This window comes from Glycine max, chromosome 11 (assembly GCF_000004515.6).
Source record: "Glycine max cultivar Williams 82 chromosome 11, Glycine_max_v4.0, whole genome shotgun sequence".
Taxonomy (NCBI): Eukaryota; Viridiplantae; Streptophyta; class Magnoliopsida; order Fabales; family Fabaceae; genus Glycine; species Glycine max.
This window is the reverse complement of record NC_038247.2, coordinates 873,575-886,548: the sequence shown is the minus strand read 5'-3', so window position 1 is coordinate 886,548 and position 12,974 is coordinate 873,575. Positions and strand designations below refer to the sequence as shown.

Below are 12,974 nucleotides of genomic sequence, written 5' to 3'. Positions count from 1 at the left end.
TAAGACCAAAGTTTTATAGTTAACTTCTGTATTTTATTGCATTGCATTAATTGGTAGTGATAATCACCACAAAGTATCTTAAGATTAATCTTCACTAAAATATTCGTGTGATATTTATATATCACTAAAAGAATACAAGCCCAATTCAACAATGATATGTTATTATAGTATTTTTAATAAATAATATATGCATTACAAATTATAGTATTTTTTATTTCAGTACGCGAGCAAGCAAAACAAAGAGAATTTCAAATTGTTAAGTATTGTAAATTTTCTTGAATTTTATAAAAAAAATACTACTAATAATATATATTTATTAAACTGTTTTGCTTTTATAATGTTTTTCAAAAGTAAACAGTTTTTAATTTTTGCATGAAGAATTTAATGATTTCAAACCATAAGGCAGTATTCAAAACAAAATCATTAGAAAAAAACTTAAAATAAATGAAAATCATAATATTATTATAAACTCCCTGATGTCGAAGGAAATAATAGCGTTTCACAAATTTGCATGCTATAAGATTTTTAAAATCGTTGAAGTGCTTTGTTTATTTTTTATTTTTTTTTTGAATTTTGAAATAACAAATGAAAAGCTTCCCTGTCTTAAAAGAAACATTAGCAGTAGTTGGTATAGAAGAAGATGAAGCATTCAATACCTTGTAACAGTGAACCAATGAAGAACGAAAAAGGGACAGAAGTTCCCGTAGAACGGACAGACACATTTAGAACTTTTGTAAAATAAAATACTAATGTTTCTATAAGTAACATACCACACTAAATACATATTGCCTGTAAAAAAAAAAAATACAAGTGCTAAATACATACCACACTAATTCGCAAATCACACAAAATCTTAACAAATACTTAATTCCAATGGACCCAATAATAATAATAATAATCTCTATAAATAAATTAGACATATTAATGTAATATTTATAAAAAAATAAATAGATTTTTTCTTATAGATTTGTTATTTAATTAATATTTTATAAAATAAACATTCAAATTTATATTAAATATAATATATGAAAATGATATACACTTATATAATAAGTAACTCTTTTTAGGGGGACGAGTAACTTATATACTTGGAAAAAAATAGGAATTAAGTATTTAATAATATTAATGTGAATATTTATACTAATAAATATTGGGCCAAAATTTACAAGTTTGTCGGACCATTAATAGTCCGAGGACCAAGGTAATAGTTCTAAACAACTACAGAAATTGTTATTCTCACCCCTTAAATTGTTATTTTCATCTCAAACTTTTTCAAAACAAAATAAAAACTATAAAGGGACAAGATTACCCCTCCTCTCTTCTCTACACCCCTTCCCTTTCTTCTCCTCCCTCACATTTGAATTTTGGTTTTCAATAGTATCATGATTTTTTTTTGTATTTGGCAAAGATAAGAATGGAATCACAATTTTGTTGTAGTATGGAGATTACAAAAAAAAAATTGACAAAGAAATATGTTTTCATTTTTATACAATGAAAACATATTTTCGGTGTAGTATATGGGTAAAAAAAATCAAAACCAAAATACATTTTCATTGTTCAAAGTATACAACAAATACGTATTTTTGTTTCAAATTTTTTTTTTGCACTCCTATACTACAACTAAAATACATTTTTGTTGTATGTTTTATACAAGAGAAACGTATTTCCCTTGAAAGGATATTTTGAAAAAATGAAATTTAAAACACATGGGTTGAGAATAGCAAAATGTTGGATAAAAATAGCAAAGTGCGGGATAAAAATAGCAAAATGCACGATGAAAATAGTAATTCCCAACAATTACATGCTCAACCTTCATCTTATTATAAGAACTTTTTTAGGAAACATGTTTGATTATTTTTATAGTAAGAGTTGAGACTCCCTTCAAATTGTCTCTTGCATTAATTTTTTTATTAAAATATCCTTAATTATTTTATAAATCTATAAATATAAATGTTGTAAATTAATGAAAATGGTAAATATTCATTTTAATCCTTGAAAGCATAAGACTGTGACAAATTAATCCCTAAAATATGAAAAATTAAAATCTAGTCCCCAAATATACAAAAAGTGTAACAAATTTATCCTATGGTGAAGTCCCCATGTGTTGCAATTAGCCCCTCCCACCAAAAAAAAAAAAACTAAAAAGTAGTAGTTTGAAATTTATTTTGAATCTCATATAGAAAGCTTCATTCAACTTTGACATGAGTATCCAAGGAGTTTCTGAGATACAAGCTCCAACGTTGGACAGCTTTGGAGAACAGAAAATGAAAAAAATTAATAAAATGTTACTGAAGACCATAAACAAGCAAAGCCCCAACTGCCCCTACTCCAGCCAGGAGTCCAATAATAACTCCAATTGGAGGCAAGCCCCCACCAATAGCTTTTCCAGTGTTAACATCATACCGAGCAAACCTCTTCTTTGGTGCTTGACATTGAGGACACCCGTATGTGTCCGGCTGCACATGATAAAACAAATTGGCAATCACAAAATCAATCAACACGTTAATAAATGATAATTCAACTTCAACAAATACCATCTCAAGAAGATAAAACTTTCCGGAACATGACTTGAAATTTAAACATAGATCATTTTATAATTTTTTGGTTCAAGTTTTTGAAGCACAGATCTTATGGTTATCATCAAATCACTCAGTATAATGGCAAGCACAAAAGAATACAGTAATCAACACAGAATGTCTATCAAGCAGATGATGCCTGAATACTGCAGAGAGCAACACTAAAGAAATGTGAATAATCAGAATTATAGGAAAAATGATGAATGCTGATACCATTACTACAACAACAACAATAAAATCTTACCCACTAGATGAGGTTGACTACATAGATTACATGACACTGTTGGGTTTGGTTAAAAAGCAAATTATGAGGAATATTATTCACTATGATATCCCTTTTAATAACCACCATGAAAATTGCTGATACCAATATCATAATAAATTAACATATAAGGCATTCCATCTTTTTCAAAAACCATGGGCACCTGAAAGAAAGAACCGAGGAAGAGCTTACAAGTAAACTGTTATATGCTGGACTTACCTGCTCATCAAAAGATTTCTGTAAGGTGTATATGTATCCACAATCAAGGCAAATGTGAGTAGCTCTCGCCTGCATGGAAGTGCACTTAATCAACAATTGATTGTAAAATGGACATAATATCATCTTTAGCCTAGTAAACAAATAATTAGGAGGAAGTACAAGCATGTCAATCCAAAAGGAATCTTGCCTTTTGAGTCTCAGTCAGTTTTCTTCCAAATCGAGGAGGAGCAGGCCGTTTTGTGAGCTTTTTAACGTCTACTTCAGCACCTCTTAATAACAAAAGATGAAGATATGCAAGTTGTTAAGTCATTGCAGCTGTTAGGTAAATACTAGAATGAATGACTATTAGATATGATCGCATGAACATTAGACAGCCACAATAATTTTCATGGAGTTGCATAATGAACTTATAAAGTATTTCTTCAGTTTTTTTTTATCATATTTTCCCTATTCAAGCTATACACAAATAAGAAGAATAACCTATGTCAGCAGCAACAAATTTACTAGAGAATTGATGCAATTAAGAAGATAGAATGGAACAAAGATGGATAAGAGAACCTGCTGACGACAAAGTAGACAGAGTCTGGCTTTGCTTGGATGGCGGTTTTAGTAAATCCAAGCTTATCCGCAGGCCACAATTCATCCCCAAAGAAACTGCTAGTGTAAAGGACTTGGTCCCCTGCCTTTAACCCTGCTCTTGCTGCATTCCCACCACCATCAACAGCCTATAGAAGATAACAAACATTCCCTCATTCACAAATTGGAATCATTCCATTGAATAGGAAGAAGGGTGCAAGATACTGACAGTGATGACAACACCACCACCAGACTTTTGGCCTAAGGTGAGGCCAAGTGGCTTGTCAACCTCCACCTCAATTGTCTTTGAGGCCCCAGCAGTTCTTGCTTTGATCTCAAGTCTCCTTCCAGCAATGGAGGAACCATTCTTGTTCTCAACTAGGAAGGATTCTGAAACACCCCTTTTGGCTTCATGAAGTGAGAGGCCTTGTAAAGATGTCTTCTGCGGATACAAGAGCAAAATCAACTCTATTTTTTAATATGTAGTAATAAACAAGAAATTATTACATGGTTATGACCAGACGTGTTCATGATCCTGACTAATCTTCACAGAACATATATTCAAGATCTTCAATTTAAGATTAAGAATTAATAACACTAAATAACGTGCCACATGAATTTGGTTGAACCAGGACTATATAGTAATTTCTTGGGATATGCAAAAAGTAGTAAGTAGTAGAACCTGGCATTGAGGAGAAGTTAGTGTCTTGGAATGAGAGAGTTGAGAGTTTTTTAAGGAGGGGCTCCTTCTGGTAGTGAAGGTGGCAGAGAATGAAGAGGAGGAACCAGCAACCACCGCTGACATGTTTCCGGTGAGGCGTGTGGATGGGAATTGACCACCGAACAAAACACACTTTCCTTCTGAATAATAAGAGGAAAGAGTTTCTCCTTTTCTTTTTAGTATTTTTTTTATGGTGTTTAGAGAAAATTCTTTTAGTTTGAAAATATAGATAATATTTGACTGGTGGTGGAGGTGAAGACACCAAACAACCCTCACTGTATGGCTTTCAAGGACGGTAAACTGCTGATGCAACTCCCCATTTAACACCCTGTGACTGTGCATTCAAGGCCTCTTGTCTTTGTTCTTACTTTCTATGGATTAATGCATCTAATCCTACTATCCACACAAAGTCACAAACACACATACACTTTTTTCATGAATTATAAAAATATCCTTATAATTGTACATAGGTGTTTGTTGATTTATACATATTATTTTTAGTTCTTTTAGTCTCTACGAGTTTACGAGATAAAGACTGAAAAATATTAAAAATAATATTTAGTATCTAGAGATGAAGTTTGTATATTAAAAGTAGGCCCTTTTAGTAAATAGCTGAAAAACAGACCCTTTTTGGCAACTAGTTAAAGTGCAAGAACTTTGAAGTAAAACCTAGATCTGTTGGTTGTTCCTTGCGAGGTACCTACCGAAGTTATAGTAGAGGAAAGAAGAGAAAGGAAGCGGGAAAAAGCATAGCACACCAAATTGATGCTCTGCTCTTATGTTCGGACCCGTGAATCTGTAATCACTTTCTCTCAGCTTCCTGCGTTAGGTTTTCTTCACCTTTTTCTATTGAAGAAAAAAAAACTAGTTTTTGTGATTTTGAAGAAATTATTAAAATTTGATCTTGATGTAGCTGATTTTTTTTATTCGACGATTTTGCATTTCTTTGTTATTTTTAGACAAGCAGGACAAATGAAGTGATGAATAGGCAATGTATATGGTTAATTTGTATGGGACTGCTTTTCTGCTGAAGATAGACCTTGACAAGGAAATACTATCTCGGTATTTTACTACCCCGTGTATTTGGAATAATCTAGATTCTTCTGACTGTTTTGATTTTTGAAACTATCTTAGACTCTTAGTCACCGTGGCATTGGTGCATGGTATCTCCTTGAAATGATATATGGGTTTGTATTTAGTAGTGTTTCTGAACCTAGTTACACTTGTGTGATAAAAATTTGAGGAACATGCATTGATATATACATAAACCATAAGTATAAGTATGTAGGACAATTTCACATGGGGATCTGTACTCAAAGGTGCATGTATTATGAATATGAAAACAATTATTAACAAAAGAGTAGTTAAGGTTCCCATCTTTGGTTAATTCATGTGGTTTGGTATAGATCTTCTGGTGTTGTAGTGTACATTTTAATTCTTCTAACTTCTTTAGTGTAATTGAAAGAAAAAAAAATCTGATTATTATCAGGAGTTTCATCAAAGTATTGACAAGAGAATTCACAAAAAATAATCAGATAAGTACATCATTAAGAACTTTTATTTCTAGGAGAATACTGTTTATTTGCTTCTTAATTATTATAATTTGATTTACTTCCAATTTTAAAATAACTTATTTTAGCTTTGAAGAGGAACTTTGAGCTGTAAAAAATGTCTGGTGTGTATGGTATTTAAATTTAATTCATATTTAATATTTTTCAAAGTTAAGAGCTAAGGTGAAGTGATCCCCAAATTACAATAGAAGACAGGAAGCTCTCGCAAACCCGAAAATGGACGACAGAGTCAAATCTGAAAAGAGAAGCAGAGATCGACACTTGGAACGTGATGACAAATACCATCAAGATTCTGATGATATCCGCCATCATCGATCAGACAGGAATCACAAGTGTGACCACAAATCAAGGGACAGGGATAGGGATAGGGCTTATGACAGAGAAGGAATCAAGGATAGGAATAGGGCTTATGACAGAGAAGGAAGCAGGGATAGGGATAGGGCTTATGACAGAGAAGGAAGCAAGGATAGGGAAAGGGCTTATGACAGAGAAGGAAGCAAGGATAGGGATAGGGAATACGAAAGAGAGGGTAGCAAAGTTAGGTTGAAGGGGAAGCATGATGAGGGGAGGGAAGATTTGGTGGAGCCACGACTCTCGTCACATTCTCATAAGCGGAAAGAGAGGGAGCACAGTGAGGACAGGGACTACGAGGATAAGAAAATTAGGATTTCCGAGGAGAGGAAGGAAGGGAGAAGGGAACGGAGGAAATTTGGGGATAAAGTCAAGAAGGAGGAAGAAGAAGAAGAAGAAGAAGAAGAAGAAGAAGAAGAAGATGGTAATGATAATATTAGAGGCATTCATGAGGCCAAGGTCAAGGAGGAAGTCACTGATGGTGCCCATGGCTCAGCTTCTTCCAATGGCACTGTGTTTATCCAAAACGTGAGTTTCTTTCTTTCTTTTAATATTCTGCTTTAACATTTTGACAATGCCCAGCATTTGTTTTCTATTTTCTTGGTTATAATTAAATTGTAATATGTTTACTTCCATAGTGTTCCTAATACATGAGTGCTGGTTTAGAATATCATGTCAAATTGTAGGGTTGCTTACATTCAGTTACTACTAACTGAGGTAGAATGTGATTGCTATTTACTTGAGTAACTATGAGATAATCCTTCTAGTCCATCTATTAATATGTAATTTGATTGATTCTCTTAACCTTATTGATAAGTCAGTTTGCAAGAGAGATGGTTTGTTTTCTTATGCATCTATTATTGCAATTTTTGTTTCTGTTCAGCTTGATTACATGTTCACCTATCTCAGTTCTTTGTTTCCTAATTCCTTCTCTTCTATTATTCCTCTTGGAACACTTGAAGAGGGACATCATTCATTGGCGTTTTATCCTTGTTCTTTCAGGGTGCCCTGGGATCACCTGCTGTGGCCCCCATGAGTGTGCCTGAAACATCTTTGGCTCCTCCTCCTTCTGTTCCTATCAAGGTATCTTCGAATTCTACCACAAATGAAAATAAGGGCATTAGTATTACCAGGTCTCATGAGGTTACTGGAAAATCTAGTACAGATGGGTCATCTTCAACTGCTAGAAAAACTGGGAGCCTCTCTATTGATGCCCTAGCTAAGGCTAAGAAAGCTTTACAAATGCAGAAAGAGTTGTCAGAAAAGCTAAAGAAAATTCCTCAGGTAATTTGGGAATTTTATTGTAACTGTACATGTTACTCTGAATGCATTAATCACTGCACTTTTGGTTTTGGTGGTGCAGTTGAATAAGAGTTCTACCCAAAATTCACAAGGAAGCTCTAACTTGGGCTCAATGAATGAATCTGCAGTACCCTCTTCTGCTGCTGGAGTGGCATCAAAAAGTTCCACGTCAGCTTCTTTGGTCCATGCTGCAAATATGTCAATTTTCCCCTCAACTGCTTTTGCTGCTTCTGCTAATACTCCAGTAATTGGCACTAGTGCTGCTGGTATTCCAAATGCAACTCTGCCCAACTGGGAAGCTGTCAGGCGTGCTCAAGAGCTTGCTGCCAGGATGGGATTTCGTCAAGATCCACAATTTGCTCCTCTGATAAACATGTTTCCTGGTCAGATGGTAACAGATGTTACTCTCCTGCAGAAACCCATGAAGGCCCCTGTTCTTCGTCTTGATGCTCAGGGACGGGAAATAGATGAGCATGGAAATGTTATTAATGTGACTAAGCCCATCAACCTTAGCACATTAAAGGTGTGCTGCTTTCTTATTTGTCTCGTTTTATTAATTATTATTTTCTGTTTGGGATTCCTGTCTTAAGGCTAGAAACTATGTCTTAACATTCCAGGTCAACATTAACAAACAAAAGAAAGAAGCATTTGAAATACTACAACCTGTATTAGATGTCGATCCTGAATCTAATCCTCATTTTGATGCAAGCATGGGTATCAACAAAACAAAGCTCCTGCGGCCCAAGAGGATGAATTTCCAATTTGTTGAGGAAGGAAAATGGTCAAAAGATGCTGAAACAATAAAATTGAAGGTATTTTTATCCATCCATCCCCTTCTCCCACTTTCTAGTGACTTTCTCTTTTACTTAGTTCTTTTCAATTGCCTTGTATGTGCTTTGTAATTATTATTTGACTCATGCAGAGTAAATTTGGAGAAGCTCAAGCAAAAGAGCACAAGGCCAAACTGGCACAGTTGGCAAAGGCAAAGGCTGCTCCTGATATAAATCCTAACTTAATAGAAATAACAGAGAGAGTTGTAATTAAAGAAAAGCCCAAGGACCAAATTCCAGACATTGAGTGGTGGTAAGTTTATTACTACCTGGACTACCGCTCTTTATACAAGTTGTGTTTGTAGAAGTGTATGGATTGTTTTAAGGGTGTTATTTGAATGTCACAAATTTTGTAATTCAGAATTTCAGATTTAGCAAGTATACTATATATGCATGTTTCAGTATTTATGACCTTCTGTTCTTCCTTTCTGTTGTTTGTAATGATAAGTATAATCACCTTAGAAGATATAAAGTGACAAACAACCTGGAATAAAACCAGCTTAAAAAAGACCGCTAGAATACTAGTTGAATAGTATTAGAGTATACCTACTCTGATGGGTGTAATTTCTTTTCTTAGTGTTATCACTGACAGCTGTAGACAGCTGTTGTAACTAACTGACAGTTAGTTTGTTACACGGTTAGTTCTGTTATGTTAGTTGAGCTCTATATAATCTGAGCATGTAAACTTTCAGTACTTGGGTTCAATAATAATATCTTCCTCACTCTTAATCTCTCTCTCTCTCTCTCATGTTCTATTATGGTATACAGAGCTTAGTTCTGATCTTTGTCAATTTTTTCGCTTCTGCTTCCGCAATGAATTCACCTCCTCCTTCCCCGCCAGAAAGTGTGAAAACCCCATTGATAGTTGGTAAATCATAGTGACAATGAAAGAACAATTTGACGTGATTATCTATTTTGAATCTGGTATTGCCTGTCTTGCGGGAACTTGTATTTTGTTCTTTAATTAGTTGAAAAGTAGAAGCAGAAAATATGATCAAAATAATTGTGTTATACCATGGTTTGTTTGTAAACATATTTATTCACTTAACTATTTGAATTTAACAGGGATGTGCCACTTCTGCATTGTCGAAATTATGGTGACATTGATAATGGAACCATTGGCGAAGATAAACTGAAAATAGAAAAAATCACTTTTTATGTGGAGCATCCTCGTCCAGTTGAGCCACCTGCTGAGCCTGCTCCCCCACCACCTCAACCACTCAAGCTAACTAAGCAAGAGCAGAAGAAACTCCGGACACAAAGACGTATAGCTAAGGAGAAAGAGCGACAGGAGATGATAAGACAGGGTGTCATAGAACCACCAAAACCAAAGGTCAAGATTAGCAATTTAATGAAAGTACTTGGCTCTGAAGCAACTCAAGATCCTACTCGGCTCGAAAAGGAAATACGTACTGCAGCTGCGGAGCGTGAGCAGGCTCACATAGATAGGAACATTGCACGCAAGCTTACTCCTGCTGAGCTGCGGGAGAAGAAGGAGAAGAAGTTGTTCGATGACCCAAATACACTGGAGACACTTGTCTCTCTTTACAGGATAAATGACCTCTCACATCCAAAGGCCAGATTCAGAGTTGACGTTAATGCTCAAGAGAACCGTTTGACTGGATGTGCTGTGATTTGTGATGGTATTAGTGTTGTTGTTGTTGAAGGTGGAAGCAAGTCCATTAAGAGGTATGGGAAACTTATGCTTAGACGTATTAATTGGAGTGAAGTTTCAAAAGATAAAGAAGAAAATGAAGATTCAGATGATGACAAGCCTGCCAATAAGTGTGTTCTGGTGTGGCAAGGAAGTGTTGCCAAACCCAGCTTCAATAGGTTCAGTGTCCATGATTGCATCACCGAAGCTGCTGCCCGAAAAGTTTTTGCGGATGCTGGCGTTCCTCATTATTGGGACCAAGCCGTGAACTACAAAGAAGATGAAGCTATTTAACTTGTCTTCTAGTGTTTTTGTTCTTCTTTATTGGCCTGCCTTGACTAGAGTCTTGTGGTGCGTGAGCAGATTTACAATTTGCATCAATCAGTGTTTTAAACAAAATAATAAACACGATAGCTGCCAAGTGTTCTCATGTTTCCTATGATCAATGATATCTACAATCATTATGAATTTGGTAGAACATTTAGTGGTGTAAATTAAACTGTCATATCGATTTGCATAGCATCCAATCAAAGATGCTAATGATTGTATGCGATACATATTTTAGGCCTTCGGATTTTGACTACCATGTTTCCGACCCTGTAAACTCTGATTTTAGTACGCTAATATTTTATTGACACCCCTTTTGGCGTATCCCTATTCCCTAATAAAGGTGTAAAAATGGTGCTAAATTAGTATTCCACGCATGCAGTTGTAAGAGAAAATATTTTTTTATGTGTAAATGAGAACACGAATAATATGACAGACATGGGATTTCTAGAGTAGAAATTATCTCACTTGTAGGTTTCGTATGTTGGCATTTCTAAACTGGAAATATATTCTGCTGTTGAGGAAATAGTGAAATATTGTGAAGTAAAATTTTCGTTCCAAAATACACATTTTATGTAAAAAAAAAAAAAAAAAAAGGCTACTTTTTAGTTGTTAGGTTCAAATCCTTTTATTGTCGTTATACCAAAATCCCAAAATGTTGTCACATAAAGATATTATTTTGTTCAAAGACCGACATCGTTATTCGTTGCCTTGCCACCATCTGCATTCAGTTACGAAAAGTTTTGCAAGTTCTACTTTGACTGTGCTCCCTAATGCTTCTATTCTGAAGCCAAGACGGGTAATTTAGGGTCATAATATTCATTTCAGGTATAAGACCTGCTGAAGTTTTTCTTTGTTATTGGATACGAGTTGAAGTTTTCTATTTTAATATCATATATGGATGGATATCCTGTTTCATTTTATTTGATAAGGTACGTCAGTCAAATTATGACGACGTGATCATGGAGTATTAGAGTACATATATTATAGAGTATTTCTAACGTGTTGTCGCCCAAGTGGTTTCCTGGTTAGGAGTACCCTTTCCAACAATAAATACCCAGTTTTGAAACCACCGAGCAGGAGGATAGTATTTCTAGAACTAAACTGAAATTTGAATATCTATACATAACTCCAAAGAAAATAATGTTTAGATGAGATATTCAAAAAATTCTTGAATACAGAATAAGGACAAATCCTCGACGAATCCAATCCTAAGAAATAAAACATACTTCATGAGAATATCATGTTTGTCCAGGAAAATCATTATCCATGATAGAATATTGAATCAATAATTAAATTTATGGAACCTACAACCATGGCTATAAACAACTCTCTTTGGCATCATAGTTTCAACTTTTGCTTTCGCTTTGCTGGACATGATGCTATTTTCGTTTTTATTTAATTAAAATGGTACTGTATGAGATTGCAAAAGAGAAGGATGTGATTGGTTTTTGTGTCATACATTTTTACAGTTCATGAGCATTATTTTCTTTTTAAAATGTATATAATGTGAAAACTTCAATTTATATCTTTTGTGAGAAGCCTTTAAATAAAAAGAAAAAATGAAAAATAAAGCCTATGTGAGAAAACAGAAAAGGTGAATTATAAATCAATACGTACTAGTACATCCAAACTCTTTGCCTCCTCTCCTCGAGTGCTTTTTTTAATTGCCTCGAGTGCTAATAAGAGAAAAAACAAAAAAGAGAGACGTACCAGAGTAAATATTATCTCTCTGACACTGAGCAATCATTATGCGTAGGTTGCTTAAGTAAGAATTAGCTTGTGAAATTATCTTCATTTCTACAAATAAATAAAAAATCTCGCAAACAAATTGAAACGAGGGAGAATTTTGTCACATCCTATCAGCTACTGAAATTGCCTCCAAATACTTCTGTTCTTTATTTCATAAAATTAATTTAACGTTGGTCTTTTATATAAATAATTATGTATTGCGAATTGTGACTTAAGGTTAAGTCTAATTAAAAGTTATCTCATAAAGTTTGGATAATTTAGACTTTAACGTATCTAAAAGGATATATGTCTTTAATGTGTAAAAATAATGAGATTATTTCATTTTTATGATGAACTAAGATAGAAATACCCAAAACATAATCTTAAGATTATATGTTAAATAGGTCTTGGTTCCTAGATTATACCTACCATTATCATTCTCATTTTTTTTAATATTTCATCATCAAAGAGAGGCAAACAAAGAGAAAGTTAAAGGACTTTCTCAAGAGAGTACATATTAATCTAAAATGTCAAATTACAAGAATTCTTTGAGGTCAAATTACAAGAATTCTTTGAAGAATTATTGGTCATCATGAAATTTAGGTATGCTTTTGCTTCAATTTCTTAATTATTAACATGATTGATTTTTTTAATAAACAAAGATTTGCTAACTTTACCCTAGAGCTTGCAATCCCTACTAGGTTTGCATCCCCAAATAGTATAGATCCCTAACCACCAACCAAGAAATCCATTCCTAAAGATGAAGAAAATACAAATGACCATGGGGGATGAACCAAACTCATGGGAGGGAAATCGAGAGAATCTATGGTTAGGCAAACCTATTTTATTCTTAT

At 34.2% G+C, this 12,974-nt stretch overlaps 2 protein-coding genes across 6 annotated transcripts; one reads left to right on the top strand and one right to left on the bottom strand.

Annotated features, from left to right (window-relative positions):
• Nucleotides 1-2,163: 2,163 nt before the first annotated feature.
• On the bottom strand, nt 2,164-4,803 carry LOC100816088 (uncharacterized). The gene is made up of 6 exons (XM_003537870.5): nt 4,316-4,803; nt 3,863-4,075; nt 3,616-3,782; nt 3,245-3,326; nt 3,058-3,126; nt 2,164-2,456 (listed from the first exon to the last, which is right to left on the bottom strand). Exons 1-6 carry the CDS (start codon nt 4,694-4,696, stop codon nt 2,286-2,288), a joined length of 1,083 nt encoding a protein of 360 aa, XP_003537918.4. The 5' UTR covers nt 4,697-4,803; the 3' UTR covers nt 2,164-2,285.
• A 3-nt stretch (nt 4,804-4,806) lies between these two features.
• On the top strand, nt 4,807-10,537 carry LOC100812519 (protein RDM16). Of its 5 annotated transcripts, none has more exons than XM_006590396.4 (8): nt 4,807-5,152; nt 5,314-5,416; nt 6,081-6,804; nt 7,279-7,560; nt 7,640-8,101; nt 8,196-8,390; nt 8,501-8,661; nt 9,474-10,537. In XM_006590396.4, the coding sequence occupies exons 3-8, from the start codon at nt 6,142-6,144 to the stop codon at nt 10,354-10,356; spliced, it is 2,646 nt and encodes an 881-aa protein (XP_006590459.1). In that variant the 5' UTR covers nt 4,807-5,152; nt 5,314-5,416; nt 6,081-6,141; the 3' UTR covers nt 10,357-10,537. The 5 variants fall into 5 exon arrangements, with proteins under 5 accessions (XP_006590459.1, XP_006590457.1, XP_040862465.1 ...); XM_006590394.4 differs by having other exon boundaries at nt 6,076-6,804; XM_041006531.1 differs by having other exon boundaries at nt 5,844-6,804.
• Nucleotides 10,538-12,974: the final 2,437 nt, after the last annotated feature.